Below are 21,151 nucleotides of genomic sequence, written 5' to 3'. Positions count from 1 at the left end.
CAGCTGGCAGTGAAACCAAACTTTACTCTTAGGTAGGCAGGGTGAGAACCCCCAGCCTGCTCAGCCCTAATTTGGGCAAGCCAGGGAGCTGAGTGCAACAGTCAGCTCTTTCCTCCCAGCAGATAACAGTCCTGTTTGTCACTGCCCCTACCACAGCAGCAGGCTGGGTGGAGGGCAGCTCCACCTACTAGCGGCTCCAGAGAGTATTCTCCCTGCTTCCATGATCAGATACTAGCCCATACAGCCCTCCTGAAATCAGAACAAGAGCAAGGCAGACAGGCAACACACCCAGAGCACGCAAACACGTGGGGCTCCCACCCAGGAAATTGAGCTTCTGGGCACTAGAGGGCGCTGCCTACACAAAACTACTATCCTATAAGAAACACTAAAAACATGAGGAGACAGGAATTTGGTCCAAACAAAAATTCAACAACAAAAACCAAAAAGAGGACTTAGTGAAACTGAAATCACCAATATTCTTGATAAAGATTTCAAAATAAAAGTCATAAACATGAGCGAAGATGGCGGCGTGAGTAAGACAGTGTGAATCTCCTCCCAAAAACATATATATTTTTGAAAATACAACAAATACAACTATCCCAAAAAGAGAGACCAGAAGACACAGGACAACAGCCAGACTACACCCACACATGAGAGAATAGAGAATCCAGTGCCTGGTGAAAGGGGTAAGATACAAGCCGCAGCCCGGCGGGACCTGAGGCCCCTCACCCCAGCTCCAGGCGGGAGGAGAGGAGTCGGAGTGGAGAGGGAGAGGGAGCCCAGGACTGCTAATCACCCAGCCCCAGCCATCCGCACCAGAGCGCAGACACACAGTGTGTGCGTGGGGTGCTGGAAACTAGGGTCACAGTCCAGCAGCTGGAAATTCCAGGGAACTCCGGGCGCACTAACCCCCTGGGCAACAGCTCTGAGACCCCTCACAGAGGTAAACAGCCAAACAGCCCCCCATCCATTACCCCTCCGGGGACCCACCATAGCAGAGCAGCACCCTGAGGCTGGCCACGTCCACAGCGAGGGAGCTTCCTCCATACCGGCCGGGCAAGATACAGAGACCCAGTCTACACGCAATTGCCCAGCAAAAGCCACTAGGGGTCGCAGTTGTCCCAGTAAAGAAAGGCCAGGAGCAAGTGGAAAGAGTCTAGGCTCTCCCAGCTGACAGACACGTCAATAGCATACAACTGCACCTATAACATGAAAAGGCAAAAAAATTTGATCCAGACAAGACTAACCCAGACAGCTTAGACATCTTCTACATCTTCCCCTGAGAAGGAACCTGGGGAGATGGATTTAACCAGTCTTCCTGAAAAAGAATTCAAAACAAAAGTCATAACCATGCTGACGGACTTGCAGAGAAATATGCAAGAACTAAGGAAGGAGAATTCAGAAATAAAACAAGTTCTGGAAGGACTTCAAAACAGAATGGACGAGATGCAAGAGACCATTAATGGACTAGAAAACAGAGAACAGGAACGCAGAGAAGCTGATGCAGAGAGAGATAAAAGGATCTCCAGGATGAAAGAATTTTAAGAGAACTGAGTGACCAATCGAAACGGAACAATAGCCGCATTATAGGATTACAATAAGAAGAAGAGAGAAAAAGGGATAGAAATTGTCTTTGAAGAAATAATTGCTGAAAACTTCACCAAACTAGGGGAGGAAATGGCCTCTCAGACCACAGAGATACACAGAACGCCCATTACAAGGGATCCAAGGAGGGCAACACCAAGACACATAATAATTAAAATGGCAAAGATCAAAGAAAAGGACAAAGTATTAAAGGCAGCCAGAGAGAAAAAAAGGTCACCTACAAAGGAAAACCCATCAGGCTATCATCAGACTTCTCAACAGAAACCTTACAGGCCAGAAGAGAATGGCATGATATACTCAATGCAATGAAACAGAAGGGCCTCAAACCAAGAATACTGTATCCAGCACGATTATCATTAAATATGAAGGAGGGATTAAGCAATTCCCAGACAAGCAAAAGTTGAGGGAATTTGCCTCCCACAAACTACCTCTACAGGGCATCTTACAGGGACTGCTCTAGATGGGAGCACTCCTGAAAAGAGCACAGAACAAAACACCCAACATATGAAGAAGGGAGAAGGAGGAATAAGAAGGAAGAGAAATAAAGAATCATCAGACCGGGTTTATAATAGCTCAATAAGCGAGTTAAGTTAGACAGTAAGATAGTAAAGAAGCTAACCTTGAACCTTTGGTAACCACAAACTTAAAGCATGCAATGGCAATAAGTATATACCGTTCAATAATCACCCTAAATGTAAATGGATTGAATGCACCAATCAAAAGACACAGAGTAATAGAATGGATAAAAAAGCAAGACCCATCCATATGCTGCTTACAAGAGACTCACCTCAAACCCAAAGACAAGCACAGACTAAAAGTCAAGGGATGGCAAAAGATATTGCAAGCAAACAACGGAGAGAAAAAAGCAGGTGTTGCAATACTAGTACCAGACAAAATAGACTTCAAAATAAAGAAGGTAACAAAAGATAAAGAAGGACGTCACATAATGATAAAGGGCTCAATCAAACAAGAGGATATAACCATTATAAATATATATGCACCCAATACAGGAGCACCAACATATGTGAAACAAATACTAACAGAATTAAAGGAAGAAATAGAATGCAATGCATTCATTTGGGGAGACTTCAACACACCACTCACTCCAAAGGACAGATCCACCAGAAAGAAAATAAGTAAGGACACAGAGGCACTGAACAACACACTAGAACAGATGGACCTAATAGACATCTACAGAACTCTACATCCAAAAGCAACAGGATACACATTCTTCTCAAGAGCACATGGAACATTCTCCAGAATAGACAACATACTAGGCCACAAAAAGAGCCTCAGTAAATTCCAAAAGATTGAAATCCTACCAACCAACTTTTCAGACCACAAAGGCATAAAACTAGCAATAAATTGTACAAAGAAAGCAAAAAGGCTCACAAACACATGGAGGCTTAACAACATGCTCCTAAATAACCAACGGATCAATGACCAAATTAAAATGGAGATCCAGCAATATATGGAAACAAACGACAACAAAACAAAGCCCCAACTACTGTGGGATACAGAAAAAGCAGTCTTAAAAGGAAAGTATATAGCAATCCAGGTATATTAAAAGAATGAAGAACAATCCCAAATGAATGGTCTGATGTCATAATTATCGAAATTGGAAAAAGAAGAACAAATGAGGCCTAAGGTCAGCAGAAGGAGGGACATAATAAAGATCACAGAAGAAATAAATAAAATTGAAAAGAATAAAACAATAGCAAAAATCAATGAAACCAAGAGCTGGTTCTTCGAGAAAATAAACAAAATAGATAAGCCTCTAGCCAGACTTATTAAGAGGAAAAGAGAGTCCACACACATCAACAGAGTGAGAAAGGAGAAAGGAAAAATCACAACGGACCCCAGAGAAATACAAAGAATTATTAGAGAGTACTATGAAAACCTATATGCTAACAAGCTGGAAAACCTAGGAGAAATGGACAACTTCCTAGAAAAATACAACCTTCCAAGACTGACCCAGAAAGAAACAGAAAATCTAAACAGACCAATTACCAGCAACGAAATTGAAGCGGCAATCAAAAAACTACCAAAGAACAAAACCTCCGGGCCAGATGGATTAACCTTGGAATTTTATCAGACATACAGAGAAGACATAATACCCATTCTTCTTAAAAGTTTTCCAAGAAATAGAAGAGGAGGGAATACTCCCAAACTCATTATATGAAGCCAACATCACCCTAATACCAAAACCAGGCAAAGACCCCACCAAAAAAGAAAACTACAGACCTATATCCCTGATGAACGTAGATGCAAAAATCCTGAACAAAATATTAGCAAACCGAATTCAAAAATACATCAAAAGCATCATACACCACGACCAGGTGGGATTCATCCCAGGGATGCAAGGATGGTACAACATTCGAAAATCCATCAACATCATCCACCACATCAACAAAAAGACAAAAATCACATGATCATCTCCATAGATGCTGAAAAAGCATTCGACAAAATTCAACATCCATTCATGATAAAAACTCTCAACAAAATGGGTATAGAGGGCGAGTACCTCAACATAATAAAGGCCATATATGATAAACCCACAGCCAACATCATACTGAACAGCGAGAAGCTGAAAGCTTTTCCTCTGCGATCGGGAACAAGACAGGGATGCCCACTCACCCCACTGTTATTCAACATAGTACTGGAGGTCCTAGCCATGGCAATTAGACAAAACAAAGAAATACAAGGAATCCAGATAGGTAAAGAAGAAGTTAAACTGTCACTATTTGCAGATGACATGATACTGTACATAAAAAACCCTAAAGACTCCACTCCGAAACTACTAGAGCTAATATTGGAATTCAGCAAAGTTGCAGGATACAAAATTAACACACAGAAATCGGTGGCTTGCCTATACACTAACAATAAACTAATAGAAAGAGAAATCAGGAACACAATTCCATTCACAATAGTATCAAAAAGAATAAAATACCTAGGAATAAACCTAACCAAGGAAGTGAAAGACCTATACCGTGAAAACTATAAGACACTCTTAAGAGAAATTAAAGAGGTCACTAACAAATGGAAACTCATCCCATGCTCCTGGCTAAGAAGAATTAATATTGTCAAAATGGCCATCCTGACCAAAGCAATATACAGATTCGATGCAATCCCTATCAAATTACCAACAGCATTCTTCAATGAACTGGAACAAATAGTTCAAAAATTCATATGGAAACACCAAGGACCTCGAATAGCTAAAGCAATCCTGAAAAGGAAGAATAAAGTAGGGGGGATCTCACTCCCCAACTTCAAGCTCTACTACAAAGCCACAGTAATCAAGACAATTTGGTACTGGCACAAGAACAGAGCCACAGACCAATGGAACAGAATAGAGACTCCAAACATTAACCCAAACATATATCGTCAACTAATATTCGATAAAGGGGCCATGGACATACAATGGCAAAATGACAGTCTCTTCAACAGATGGTGCTGGCAAAACTGGACAGCTACAAGTAAGAGAATGAAACTGGATCACTGTCTAACCCCATACACAAAAGTAAACTCGAAACGGATCAAAGACTTGAATGTAAGTCATGAAACCATAAAACTCTTAGAAAAAAACATAGGCAAAAATCTCTTAGACATAAACATGAGTGACCTCTTCTTGAACATATCTCCCCGGGCAAGGGAAACAAAAGCAAAAATGAACAAATGGGACTATATTAAGCTGAAAAGCTTCTGTACAGCAAAGGACACCATCAATAGAACAAATAGGTATCCTACAGTGCGGAAGAATATATTTGTAAATGACAGATCCGATAAAGGGTTCACATCCAAAATATATAAAGAGCTCACACGCCTCAACAAACAAAAAGCAAATAATCAAATTAAAAAATGGGCAGAAGAGCTGAATAGACAGTTCTATAAAGAAGAAATTCAGATGGCCAACAGACACATGAATAGATGCTCCACATCACTTGTCATCAGGGAAATGCAAATTAAAACCACAATGAGATATCACCTCACACCAGTAAGGATGGCTACCATCCAAAAGACAAACAACAACAAATGTTGGCGAGGCTGTGGAGAAAGGGGAACCCTCCTACACTGCTGGTGGGAATGTAAATTAGTTCAACCATTATGGAAAGCAGTATGGAGGTTCCTCAAAAAGCTCAAACTAGAAATACCATTTGACCCAGGAATTCCACTTCTAGGAATTTACCCCAAGAACGCAGCACTCCAGTTTGTAAAAGACAGATGCACCCCTATGTTTATCGCTGCACTATTTACAATAGCCAAGATATGGAAGCAACCTAAATGTCCATCAGTAGATGAATGGATAAAGAAGATGTGAGTACATATACACAATGGAATATTACTCAGCTATAAGAAAAAAACAGATCCTACCATTTGCAACAACATGGATGGAGCTAGAGGGTATTATGCTCAGTGAAATAAGCCAGGTGGAGAAAGACAAGTACCAAATGATTTCACTCATATGTGGAGGATAAGAACAAAAGAAAACTGAAGGAACAAAACAGCAGCAGAAGCACAGAACCCAAGAATGGACTAGTAGTTACCAAAGGGAAAGGGACTAGGGAGCATGGGTGGAAAGGGAGGGATAAGGGCGGGAAAAAAGAAAGGGGGCATTACGATTAACATGTATAGTGTGGCGGGGGCACAGGGAGGGCTGTGCAACACAGAGAAGACAAGTAGTGATTTTACAGCATCTTACTATGTTGATGGACAGTGACTGTGAACGGTATGTGGGGGGGACTTGGTGAAGGGGGAAACCTAGTAAACATAATGTCCTTCATGTAATTGTAATTGTAGATTAATGATACCAAAATAAAATTAATTTTAAAAAAGTCATAAACATGCTCACAAAGCTAAAGAAAAATATTCAAGATCTTGAGGACTTCAACAAAGAGACATAAACTTTGAAAAGTACAGTATCTGAAATGAAACATAGAATGGAGGGATTTAAAACTAGAATAGATGAGGTAGAAGAGACGGTAAATGGAGAACAGGAAAACAAAGAAGCTGAGACACAGAGGGAAAAAAGGATCTTTAGGAATGAAAAAATAATAAAGAGAGCTGTGCAACCAATCCAAATGGAACAATATTCACATTATAGGGGTACCAGAAAAAGAAGAGAGAGACAAAGGGATAGAAAGTCTGAGGAAATAATTATTGAAAACTTCCTGAATCTGGGGAATGAAATAGTCACTTAGGTCATGGAAGTGCAGAGATCTCGGAACACAAAGAACCCTAGGAAGACAACATCAAGACATAATAATTAAACTGGCAAAGATCAAGGACAAGAACAGGGCATTGAAAGCAGCAGAGAGAGAGAGAAAAGATCATATATAAAAGAAAATCCATCAGGCTGTTAGCAGACTTCTCAGCAAAAACCTTGAAGGGAGTGGCATGGTATATTTAATGCAATGAAACAGAAGGGCCTCAAACAGAGATCCTCTACCCAGTAAGATTATCATTTAAATTTGAAGCAGGGATTAAATAATTTCTAGACAAGCAAAAGTTGAGGGAATTTGCCACCACCAAGCCATTTCTACACGGTATCTTTAAAGGGACTGCTCTAGGTGGAAATGTTCCTAAGGCTAAACAGGTGTCACTAGAGAAAATAAAACCACAGTAAAGGAAGTAGATCAATTAATTACTAAGCAAATACAAAATTAAATCAACAACTCACAAAGTCAGCCAATGGATACACAAAGAGTACAGAATATGACACCTAACATATAAAGAATGGAAGAGGAAGAACGGGAAGAAAATTTAAAAAGGAACCTTTAGATTGTATTTGAAATAGCATAATAAACAATTTAAGATAAACTGTTAAGATAGTAAGGAAGCTATCCTTGAACTTTGTTAACCATAAATCTAAAGCCTGCAATGGCAATAAGTACACATCTATCGGTAATCACCCTAAATGTAAATGGACTGAATGCACCAGTATGAGCTGAAGAACAGATACAAAAACAAGACCCATCTATATGCTGCCTACAGGAGACTCATTTCAAACCCAAAGACATATACAGACTAAAAGTGAGGGAACGGAAAAAGATATTTCATGCAAATAATAGGGAGAGAAAAGCAGGAGTAGCAGTACTAATATCAGACAAAATTGATTTCAAAACAAAGTAATAAGAGACAATAAAGGATATTACATAATGATAAAGGGGTCAATCCAACAAGAGGATATAAGCATTATAAATATTTATGCACCCAATATAGGAGGACATAAATATGTGAAACAAATACAAACAGAAATAAAGGGGGAAATGGAATGAAAAACATTCATTTTGGGAGACTTCAGTGTACTACTCACACGAAAAGACAGATCAACCAGACAGAAAATAAGTAAGGAGAAAGAGGAACTGAACAACACATTAGAAGAGATGGACCTAACAGACATCTACAGAACATTCCACCCAAAGCAGTATGATACACATTCTTCTCAAGTGTACAAGGCACATCAGATACCATGGAAATACAAAGAATTATTAAAGAATACTATGAAAAATTATATGGCAACAAGCTGGACTAACTAGAAGGAATGGACAACTTTCCAGAAAAATACAACCTTCCAAGACTGACCCAGGAAGGAAGAGAAAATCTGAACAGACCAATTATCAGGAATGAAAGCAAACTGATAATCAGAAAACTCCCAAAAACAAAACTCCATGTCCAGAAAGCTTCACAGCAAATTCTAGCATTTAAAGAGCTAATATCTATACTCCTTAAAGTTTTCCAAAAAGCAGAAGAGGAGGGAATACTTCAAACTCATTCTATGAGGCCAGTATCACTCTACTACCAAAACCAGGCAAAAACACCACAAAAAAATAAAATTACAGACCAACATTCCTGATGAATATAGATGTAAAAATACTAAACAAAATATTAGCAAACCGAGTTCAAAAATACATAAAAAAGACCATCCATCATGACCAAGTGGGGTTTATTTCAGGGATACAAGGATGGTACAATATTCGAATATCAATCAATATCATACATATGAACAAAAAGGATAAAAATCACATGATCATCTCAATATATGCTGAAAAGGAATCAGATAAAATTCAACATCCATTCATGATAAAAACTCTCAACAAAATGCGTATAAAGGGCAAATACCTCAACATAATAAAGGCCATATATGACAAACCCATAGTCAACATCATACTTAACAGCAAGAAGCTGAAAGCCTTTCCTTTAAGATTAGGAACAAGACAAGGATACCCACTCTCCCCACTTTTATTCAGCATAGTTCTGGAGGTCCTAGCCATGGCAATCAGACAACACAAAAGAAATTAAAGACATCCAAATTGGTAAGGAAGAAATTGAACTCTATTTGAAGATGACATGATATTATACATAGAAAACCCTAAAGACACCACCAAAAACTATTCGAAGTAATAACTGAATTCAGCAAAGTTCCAGGATGCCAAATTAATACACAGAAATCTGTTGCACTCCTATATACTAAAAATGAATTAGCAGAAAGAGAAATAATGAAGACAACCCCACTTACAATTGCACTGAAAAGAATAAAATACCTAGGAATAAACCTAACCAAGGAGGTGAAGGAGCTATGCTCTGAAAACTACAAGACATTCATGAAAGAAATTAAAGAAAACACCACTAAGTGGAAATACATTCTGTGCTCATAGATAGGAAGAATTAATATTGTCAAATGGCCATCCTGCCTAAAGCAATCTGCAGATTCAATGTAATCATCAAAATACCAACAGCATTCTTCAATGAATTAGAACAAATAGTTCTAAAATTTGCATGGAAACACAAAAGACCACAAAGAGTCAAAGCAATCCTGAGAAGGAAGAACAAAGCTGGAGGATATTACACTCTCTAACTTCAAGCTCTACCACAAAGCCAAAGTAATCAAAACAATTTGGTACTGGCAAAAGAACAGACCCATAGATCAATGGAACAGAAAAGAGAGCCCAGATGTAAGTCCACACAGATATGGCTAATTACTATACGATAAAAGCACCAAGAACATACGATGGAGAACAGACAGCCTCTTAAACAACAGGTGTTGGGAAAACTGAACTGTATGTAAGAAAATGAAACTGGATTATTGTCTAACTCCATACACAAAAGTAAACGTGAAATGGATCAAAGACCTGAATGTAAGTCTTGAAACCATAAAACTCATACAAAAAAACATAGGCAAAAATCTCCAGAATATAAACATGAGCAACTCTTTCTTGAACACAGTTCATTGGACAAAGGAAACAAAATAAAAAATGAACAAGTGGGACACCATCAAACCAAACTTCTGTACAGCAAAAGACACCATCAGCAGAACAAAAAGGCATCCCTACAGTATGGGAGAATATATTCATAAACGACTTCTCTGATAAGGGCTTAACACCCAAAATATATAAAGAGCTCACACACCTCAACACTGAAAAAACAAATAACCCGATTAAAAAATGGGCAGAAGATATGAACATTTCTCCAAAGAAAAAATTTGGATGGCCAACAGGTACTTGAAGAGATGTTCCATATCACTAATCATCAGGGAAATGCAAATTAAAACCACAATCAGAATTCACCTCACACTAGTTAGGATAGCCAACATCCAAAAGACAAGAAGCCACAAATGCTGGTGAGGATGTGGAGAAAGGGGAACCTTCCTATACTGTTGATGGGAATGTAAGCTAGTTCAACCATTATGGAAAGCAATATGGAGGTTCCTCAAAAAACTAAAAATAGAAATACCATTTGACCCAGTAATTCCACTCCTAGGAATTACCAGAAGAAAACAAGATCTCTGATTCAAAAGTCATATGCACCCCTATGTTTACTCCATCACTATTTACAAAGCCAAGATATGGAAGCAAACTAAGTGTCCATCAGTAGATAAATGGATAAAGAGGTGGTACATATACACAATGGTATACTCTTCAGCCATGAGAAGAGAACAAATCCTACCACTTACAACATGGGTGCAGCTAGAGGGTATTATGTTTATTGAAATAAGCCAGGAGGAAAAAGATAAGTACCAAATGACTTCACTCATTTGTGGAGTATAAGAAAGCAAAACTGAAGGTACAAAATAGCAGCAGATTCACAGACACCAGAAGGGACTAGCGGTTACCAAAGGGATGGGGTTGGGGAGGGTGGGTAGGGGGAGAGGGGGATTAAAGGGGCACTAGAATTCACTCAGGGAAGGCAGTACAACACGGAGAAGAGAAGTAATGACTTATAGCATCTTACTACTCTGATAGACGGTGACTTCAATGTGTGGGGGGTGGTGAGGACTTAATTATAAGGGTGATTGTTGAATCTGCAATGTTGTTCATGTAAGACCTTCATAAGATGGTATATCAATGATACTTCAATTTTAAAAAAAGATTATTTAAGCCCCAAACTGTATTTTATACTCAAGTCCTAATATATTAAAGGTGTTTTCTTAATATGCAAATGCTTCTGAAATACTTCTATTTCTTCTGAGCATTCTATTCAAAATTATAGAACATTACTTCCTATTCTAGACACATACTAGAAACAATTATAATAAGAAATTCATACATTTTACATTCATAAATTAAAGTCATATTCTGAATTCTGTATGTGATTTTACTTGCTTACCTGGATAATTCTTCTCCTAAATTCTGCAAACTCCATTCTGTTATCCTTAGTTCACGTCTTAAGGAAGCAACATTTGCAAGCAAACTTTCTTCTTCATTGTCTTTATTACGGTAGTCCGATGAACCACGTTCCATTTCTTTAAAAAAGAAATTAATTTCTTGTACCTTTCCAAAAGGTCAAAATTGCCAAGTTAAAATATTCTCACACCAACAGAATTAAACTCAATATTTTGCTATTTATTTCAAATGTTGTGAAATCTTTCATGGTGATTTAAAACAAAACAAAAACCCAGTAACAGTTAATTTCTCAGCGATGTAAAGCCATAATAGAAAATTCAACAGAACTTTAATGAATCCATTTTTCTTGATAGCCAGGATCTAGTTATTATAGTTCCCCTTTTCCAGGCACACTTAATCTTTCTAACAACGGTGTGAACTAAGTATTTTTATTCTATGTTAAAGATGAAGAAACTAAAAAGTCAAATTAAATAATTTGCTCAGGCTCACACAAACTGTAAATGGTACAATCAAGATTGGCAAAGAGTCATCAGGATCCAAAGACCTTTTAATTATGACACACTGCAATTCGCTAAATTTATTATAGATAAATTTCAATATGAGGTTTTTAAACTTACATAATCACGTTACAAGCTCTAGAGATCTGATAAAATTGGTGTCATTACAGTCATTCATTATTTTTTTAAAGGCAATTTATTACCAGATAAAATTATCCCATTCTCCTACTCACTGTGGTTATATAATTTAAAAAACACACTCACATTCACATACAAACCACAGAGATCAAAATAATATTTGGCTGGTAAACCCATGGAAATATACAAAGAAAAGCTTTAGTTCCTTCAACCGATGAGTATCTCTAGCATTGTCAAGTTCTCTACTAAACACCTTTGTACATAAAAATGATAAAGGGTCACATTATTATTGTTAACACATATAACTTTTATGTATTAAGATACATATTAATAGAGGCTCACCTGTCCCTCACCGCACTCAAGGCCAATTCTTTTAAAAGAAAGAATTAAAAAATAGAAAAGATGGCGGCGTGAAAGGTGAGACAGAGGCTTCCTCCTAAAACTGCATATAATATGAAAATATAATTAATACAACTAATCCTAAAAGAGCAACAGGAAAGAAGGCTGCACCAGACTGCATACACCTGCAGAACAGAGCAGACCTCACAAAACAGGGTTAACACACCAAAGCCATGGCCCAGAAGGACCGAAGACCTTCCCCCAACCCAGTTCACCATCAAGAGGAAGAGAAATGGAGCGGGGAGGGAGTGGAGACCTGGGACTGCTGAACACCTGGATCTGGAAATCTGCTCTGGGAGCACAAACCTACATTACATGGTACTCTCATAATTAATGGGGTTGGAAAGCTAAGACAGGCAGAACACCTGGAGAGACTGAGATTCCATATGCTCGTGGAAAGCACGGATCCATATCCGGCTGCTCTGGGAAAAAAGAAAGGCAGGCAGCCTGAGAGACTTCCTAACAATGACAGGGCTGCTAAAGGGGCAAGGATTGCACAGAGCTTATTGCTCAGGAGAAAGTACAGGTAGACAAAACTGTCCAGGTGCAAACTGCCCAGCAGGTTGGAAACTTTCACAATCTTCAGGCACTCCAGCATCCAGGCTGGCTACGCAACTCCAAGGCCCACCTCCATGATACGCAGCCTGCTGTGCCTTCCTCCCAGCAAGCCCACACCTGGCTCTCAAACGAGCAAACCCTACCCTGGCATTAGGCCAGCCAGAGGGAGGCCCGACTACAGCAGCTACAAACGCAAAGCATACAGGCTTATACCTGTGTCCTTGGCCCGCTGGTTTTGGGAGTGGAGACAGGCACAGAAGCTAGGAAGCAGGAAGCAGTTCTTTCCTCCCCCCAAGCACCAACACTGCTCCCGTGCAACACCTAACATTGCTCCAGGGACAGAGTAACACCAGAGAGTACAGCTTCTGGGCACTAGAGGGCACTACATACAAATATGAAATATCAAAGGACCCTGGTTCAAAGCAAACTTATAAATACACCAGAGAAAGAGTCAAATGAAATCGACCTCATGAATCTTCCAGAAAGAGATTTCAAAATAAAAATCATAAACATGCTCATGGAGATACACAAAAAATATTCAAGAACACAGGAATGAATTCCGGTCGGAGAACCAATCATTATGGAACACAGTATCAGAAATGAAACATACAATGTAAGGTTTTAAAAGCAGATTAGACATGGCAGAGGAGACAATAAATGAAATAGAAATTAGAAAAGAGGAATACAAAGAAGCTGAGGCACAGAGAGAAAAAAGAATCTCTAAGAATGAAATAATATTGACAGAACTGTGTGACCAATCCAAACGGAACAATATTCACATTACAGGAGTACCAAAAGAAGGGAAAAAAAGGGATAGAAAGTGTCTTTCAGGAGGTAATTGCTGAGAACTTCCCCAATCTGGGGAATGAGATACTCTCTCAGGCCATGGAGGAGCACAGATCTCCCACCACAAGGGACCCAAGGAAGACAACATCAAGATATATAGTAATTAAAATGGCAAAGATCAAGGATAAGGACAGATTACTAAAAGAAGCCAAAGAGAGAAATAAGATCAAATACAAAGGAAAGCCCATCAGGCTCTCATCCAACTTCTCAACAGAAACTTTATAGGCCAGAAGGGAGTGGCATGACATAATTAATGCAATGAAGCAGAAGGGCCTCCAAACAAGAATACTTTACCCAGCAAGATTATCATTTAAATTTGAAGAAGGGATTAAACAATTTCCAGATAAGCAAAAACTGAGAGAATTTACCTCCCACAAACTGTCTCTACAGTGCATTTTGGAGGGACTGCTATAGATGGAAGTGTTCCTAAGGTTTAATAGCTGTCACCAGAGGCAATAAAACCACAGTAAAGAGGGTAGAACAGTTAATTACTAAGCAAATGCAAAATTAAATGAACTACCCCTAAAGTCAATCAAGGGACAGACAAAGAGTACAGAATGTGATACCTAGTATATATGAAGAATGGAGAACGAACAAAAAGGAGGAAAAAAGAAGAACCTTAATATTGTGTTTGTAATAGTATACTAAGTGAAATAAGTTAGACTCTTAGATAGTAAGGAAGGTCACCTTGAAACTTTGGTAACCATGAAACTAAAGCCTGCAATGGCAATAAGTACATACCTATCAATAATCACCCTAAATGTAAATGGTCTCAATTCACCAATCAAAAGACATAGAGTCACTGAACAGATAAAAAAGCAAGACCCACTATATGCTGCCTACAAGAGACTCACTTTAAACCCAAAGACATACACAGACTAAAAGTGAAGGGATGGAAAAAGATATTTCATGCAACTAATAGGGAGAAAAAAGCAGGAGTTGCAGTACTTGTTTCAGACAAAATAGACTTCAAAACAAAGAAAGTCCAAGAGACAAAGTAGGACTTTACATAATGATAAAGGGGTCAATCAAACAAGAAGATACAACCATTATAAATATCTATGCACCCAACATAGGAGCACCTAATATGTGAAACAAATAACTAACAGAATTAAAAGGGAAAAGAATGCAATGCATTCATTCTAGGAGACTTCAGCACTCTACTCAATCCAAAGGACAGATCAACAAGACAGAAAATAAATAAGGACACAGATGCACTGAATAACACATTAAAACTCATGGACCTAATGACATCTACAGAAGTCAACACCCAAAAGCAGCAGAATACACATTCTTCTCAAATGCACATGGAACATTTTCAAGAATACATCATATACTACGCCACAAAAAGAGCCTCAGTAAATTCAAAAAGATTGAAATTGTACCAACCAGTTTCTCAGACCACAAAGGTATGAAACTAGAAATAAATTATGCAAAGAAAATGAAAAAACCCAAAAACATCAGGGCTTAACAACATGCTCCTAAATAATCAATGGATCAATGACAAACTAAAAACAGAGATCAAGCAATATATGGAGACAAATGACAACAATAATTCAACACCGCAAAATCTGTAAAAAGCAGCAAAGGCTGTGTTAAGAGGGAAGTATGCTGCAATACAGGCCTACCTCAGGAAAGAACAATCCCATATGAACAGTCTAAACTCACAATTAACGAAACTAGAAAAAGAAGAACAAATGAGGCCCAAAGTCAGTAGAAGGAGGGACCTAATTACAATTAGAGCAGAAATAAAATCGACAAGAATAAAATAATAGACAGAATCAATGAAAGCAAGACCTGGTAAATAAACAAAACAGATAAACCCTTAGCCAGACATATCAAGAAAAAAAGAGAGTCTACTCACATAAACAGAATCAGAAATGAGAAAGGAAAAATCACTACTGACACCACAGAAATACAAAGAATTGTTAGAGAATACTATGAAAAATTACATGTTAACAAAGTGGATAACCTAGAAGAAATGGACAACTTTCTAGAAAAAGAGAACCTTCCAAGGTTGACCCAGAACGGAATAGAAAATATGAACAGAACAATTACCAGCAATGAAATTGAACAGGTCATCAAAAACCTACCTACGAACAAAACTCCTGGAGCAGATGGCTTCACCGCTGAATTTTATCAAACATTTAGTGAAGACTTAATACCCATCCTTGTTAAAGTTTTCCAAAGAGTAGAAGAACAGGTAATACTTCCAAACTCATTTTACGAGGCCAGCATCACTCTAATACCAAAGTCAGGCAAAGACACCACAGAAAAAGAAAATTACAGCCCAATATCCCTGCTGAACCGAGATGCAAAACTATTCAACAAAATATTAGCAAACTGAATTCAAAAATACATCAAAAAGATCATCCATTGTGATCAAGGAAGATTTATTCCAGGGATACAAGGATGGTACGAAATTCAAAAATCCATCGACATCATCCACTACATCAACAAAAAGAAGGAGAAAAACTACATGATCATCTCCACAGATGCTGAAAAAGCATTTGACAAAATTCAACATCCATTCATGGTAAAAACTCTCAGCAAAATGGGTACAGAAGGCAAGTACCTCAACATAATAAAGGCCATACATGACAAACCCACAGCCAACATTATAATTAACAGCAAAAAGCTGAAATCTTTCCCTTTAAGGATGCCCATCTCCCCACTTCTATTCAACATAATTCTAGAGGTCCTAGCCACAGCAATCAGACAACACAAAGAAATAAAAGGCATCCAGATTGGCAAGAAAGAAGTTAAACTGTCCCTGTTTGCAGATGACATGATATTGTACATTAAAAACCCTAAAGAATCCACTCCAAAACTACTAGATCTAATATCTGAGTTCGGCAAAGTTGCACCATACAAAATTAATACGCAGAAATCTGTGGCATTCCTATACACTAACAATGAACTAGCAGAGAAAGAAATCAGGAGAACAATTCCATTCACAGTTGCATCAAAAAGAATAATACCTAGGAATAAACCTAACCAAGGAAGTGAAAGACCTATACCCTGAAAACTACACGACACTCACAAGAGAAATTAAAGAAGATACCAATAAATGGAAACACATCCTGTGCTCATGGATAGGAAGAATTAATATTGTCAAAATTGCCATCCTGCCTAAAGCAATCTACAGATTCAATGCAATTCCTATCAAAATTCCAATAGCATTCTTCAATGAACTAGAGAAAATTTGTTCTAAAATTCATATGGAACCACAAAAGACCCAGAATACACAAAGCAATCCTGAGAAGAAAGAATAAAGCAGAGGGCATTATGCTCCCCTACTTCAAGCTCTACTACAAAGCCACAGTAATCAAGACAATTAGAACAGACCCATAGACCAATGGAAAAGACTAGAGATCCCTGATACAAATCCAACCATATACAGTCAATTAATATATGATAAAGGAGCCATGGATATACAATGGGGACATGACAGCCTCTTCAATAACTGGTGCTGGCGAAACTGGACAGCCACAGGCAAGAGAATGAAACAGGGTTATTGTTTAACCCCATACACAAAAGTAAACACAAAATGGATCAAATACTTGAATATAAGTCATGAAATCATAAAACTCTTACAAGACAGCATAGGCAAAAATCTCCTGAATATAAGCATGAGCAACTTCATTCTGAACGCATCTCCTGGAGCAAAGGAAACAAAATAAAAAATGACCTAATGGAACTACATCAAACTAATTAGTTTCTCTTTGGCAAAGGACACCATCAACAGAACAAAAAGACATCCTACAGTATGGGAGACTACATTTGTAAATGACATATCTGACAAGGGGTTAACATCCAAAATATACAAAGAACTTACATGCCTCAACACCCAAAAGGCAAATAACCCAATTAACAAATGGGCAGAGGATATGAAGAGACAGTTCTCCAAAGAAGAAATTCAGATGGCCAACAGGCACATATAAAGATGCTCCACATCACTAATCATCAGGGAAATGCAAATTAAAACCACAATGAGATATCAACTCACACCAGTAAGGATGGTCAACATCAAAAAAACTAAGAACAACAAATGCTGACGAGGATGTGGAAAAAGGGAAACTCTCCTACACTGCTGGTGGGAATGTAAGCTAGTTCAACCATTGTGGAAAGCAATAGGGAGGTTCCTCAAAAAACTAAAAATAGAAATATCATTTGACCTGGGAATCCCACTTCTTGGAATTTACCCAAAGAATACAACTTCTCAGATTCAAAAAGACATATGCACCTCTATGCTTATCGCAGCACTATCTACAATAGCCAAGAAATGGAAGCAACCTAAGTGTCCATCAGCAGATGAATGGATAAAGAAGATGTGGCACATATACACAATGGAATATTATTCAGCCATAAGAAGAAAACAAATCCTACTATCTGCAACAACATGGATGGAGCTAGAGGGTATTAGTATGCTCAGTGAAATAAGCCAGGTGGAGAAAGACAGGTATCAAATGATTTCACTCATCTGTGGAGTATAAGAACAAAGAAAAAACTGAAGGAACAAAACAGCAGCAGACTCACAGAACCAAAGAATGGACTAACAGTTACCAAAGGGAAAGGGACTGGGGAGGATGGGTGGGAAGGGAGGGAAAAGGGGGAAAAAGGGGCATTACGATTAGCACACATAATGTTGCGAGGGGGTGGGGGGGGACATGGGAAAGGCAGTATATACAGAGTAGACAAATAATGATTCTATAGCATCTTACTACACTGATGGACAGTAACTGTAATGGGGTATGTGGGGGGGACTTGATAATAGGGGGAGTCTAGTAATCATAATGTTCAAGTAATTGTACATTAATGATATCAAAATTTAAAAACTTAAAAATTTTAAAATAAGAAAAAAACACATGCAGGGAATTCAGGCCTGCAGTTCAGAAAGAAAAAAAAAAATTATATATATATATGGCGGAGGATATGAAGAGACAGTTCTCCAAAGAAGAAATTCAGATGGCCAACAGACACATGAAAAGATGCTCCACATCACTAATCATCAGGGAAATGCAAATTAAAACCACAATGAGGTATCACCTCACACCAGTAAGGATGGCCAACATCGAAAAGACTAAGAACAACAAATGCTGGCGAGGATGCAGAGAAAGGGGAACCCTCCTACACTGCTGGTGGGAATGTAAGTTTGTTCAACCATTGGGGAAAGCAGTATGGAGGTTCCTCAAAAAACTAAAAATAGAAATACCATTTGACCCCGGAATCCCACTCCTTGGAATTTACCCAAAGAAAACAACTTCTCTGATTTAAAAAGACATATGCACCCCTATGTTTATCGCAGTACTATTTACAATAGCCAAGAAATGGAAGCAATCTAAGTGTCTATCAGTAGATGAATGGATAAAGAAGATGTGGTACCTATACACGATGGAATACTGTTCAGCCATAAGAAACAAATCCTACCATTTGCAACAACATGGATGGAGCTGGAGGATATTAATGCTTGGTGAAATAAGCCAGGCGGAGAAAGACAAGTACCAAATTATTTCCCTCATTTGTAGACTATAACAACGAAGCAAAACTGAAGGAACAAAACAGCAGTAGACTCACAGACTCCAAGAAGTGACTAGTGGTTACCAAAGGGGAGGGGTGTGGGAGGCCGGATGGGGAGGGAGGGAGGAGGGGATTGAGGGGTATTGTGTTTACACATGGTGTGAGGGGTCACAGGGAAAACAGTGTGGCACAGAGAAGGCAAATAGTAAATCTGTGGCATCTTACCACACTGATGGACAGTGACTGCAATGGGAAATGCGTGGGGACTTGATAATATGGGTAAATGTAGTAACCACATTGTTTTTTCATGTGAAACCTTCATAAGAGTGTATATCAATAATTCCTTAAAAAATTATTTTAAGAAAAGATACATACTAATAATTAACACAATAAAAAGGCTTTAAAATCTCTACTACTCCTGTAGAGCTTTCGGGACAATCTTAAAATTACAGTCATCTTTCAGATCCCATTTAGTCTTGCCATTGTAGCATCCCTTTCATCACCTTTCTAGAATTCTGACCATATCTCAGGCTCCTAAAGGTTAGGAGTCCTGTGTTACTATGTCCAGGATTACAAAGCACTTAGAGATGCTCAACATTTTCAGTGATTAAACGACAGTTACTAAACTGCCCTTCCTTCCCCTCACCCAGCTAAAACAGTATAACTAATTTATTCCCCACTCAAAATTTCCCAAATATATGAAGATTAGAAAGAAAACTCTCACCTTATTAGAAGAAACCTTGGCAGAAAATTAAACGAGATGTAGTCTTAAAGAAAATGTTTCTGTCCTCCTCCCCCTTTTGTTTCCACGAATCCGCTTCAACTTAAGTGAGAAGACTCTCCTTGAGAAGTCAATGATCAGGTCTCCATAACTGCTTTATCTTTTCAGTATCTCTTGCTTCCTACAGGATGGTGAGGAAAAAAGGGTGAGGAAAATTTGGGCAAATTCTAAAATGCCATTCGATATGTTTCAGCGAAATCAAGTTTTATGTCCAACATCTGCGTATTTTAATGTAAGAATTCTCTAACCCTTCTAAGCTCTAAATACTTTAGATACTCTAATGTTTTCATCTTGCTAGTGGGCCATTTTGTCAAATGAAGATTCCTCCTCCTTTTAACTTACAGAAGTTATAAAAAGCTACCTTCATTGCCTGTATATATGTCGAAAAGCACATTCTACCTACAGGAGCTGACGTCATCTTCTGGCTCTAAATAACAATGCGTTTGTAACTGCACACAAGCACACCCCTCACAGCGAAGAACAAGTGTTCCTTATAACCCTGCTATGTAAGAGGATGGGCTGTAGTCGAAAGAGATTCCTCATTTGGAAGGTCAGAGCTTTGTATAGTATCGTCCGTTAACAAGCTCAATTTGACAGAATTGATACTACGTTCTCTGGAAGAAGCAAAAACATTACATCGTTTTCTCCAATTTTTCCTCAACTAAAATACAAGCCTGCAGAGCAGCACGCACAGCAACGGCGAGGACCAGATGAAGCGCGTCCATGGGTGCCAGGAGGGCAAGGACCACAACTCCCCCAAGTAGGCCTGTTTCCACCCTCCAAGGAGCGGTCGCTCACCACCCAAGTCGTAGTTGGAAGACACCCAAGCCCACGACAGCGCACACCGCGCTCTTGCCTGCGTTCAGAAACCTCGGGCTATCTCCTGGGCCCCAGGCGAGGAAACAGCACACACACCACGCGAGCGGCAGAAGGCCAGTTACGCACAGTTCGAACTGCAGCGGGAGCCGTTGGGGACGCTCCGCCCTGGCCCCAGCCCCGCCCCCGCGCAAGCTCTGCGTGTGGAGTCGCCGGAGGCGCAGGGCCTGCTGGGGTGAGCCCTAGCGCCTGGAACTACACTTCCCATAATTCCCCCCAGGACGCCCATTGGTGTTGGGGAAGCCATGAGAACCTGCGGCCGTCGGGGTATGAGGAGGGCCATGCTCAAGCCGGGCCCTAGGGGGCCAAGA

General features: G+C 39.0%; 1 protein-coding gene across 9 annotated transcripts in view; it reads right to left on the bottom strand.

The window, feature by feature from the left end:
• Positions 1–20,995, bottom strand: part of CCDC18 (coiled-coil domain containing 18) — a 202,971-nt gene extending 181,976 nt beyond the window's left edge. For 7 of the 9 annotated variants that reach the window (XM_036906533.2, XM_036906534.2, XM_036906528.2 and 4 more), the window contains exons 1-3: positions 20,763–20,995; positions 19,908–20,085; positions 11,209–11,344 (exon numbers count right to left, since the gene is read on the bottom strand). In XM_036906533.2, the coding sequence (XP_036762428.2) occupies positions 11,209–11,342 (134 nt within the window). In that variant the 5' untranslated portion in view covers positions 11,343–11,344; positions 19,908–20,085; positions 20,763–20,995. The remainder of the gene's footprint in view (positions 1–11,208; positions 11,345–19,907; positions 20,086–20,762) is intronic. The other 2 variants (XM_036906532.2, XM_057500430.1) reach the window with 1 other exon arrangement.
• Between the last annotated feature and the right edge of the window lie 156 nt (positions 20,996–21,151).

Source organism: Manis pentadactyla, chromosome 4, assembly GCF_030020395.1.
Source record: "Manis pentadactyla isolate mManPen7 chromosome 4, mManPen7.hap1, whole genome shotgun sequence".
In the NCBI taxonomy this organism is placed as follows: domain Eukaryota; kingdom Metazoa; phylum Chordata; class Mammalia; order Pholidota; family Manidae; genus Manis; species Manis pentadactyla.
Note: the sequence above shows the minus strand (reverse complement) of the source record. Positions and strands in the feature narration are given on the sequence as shown.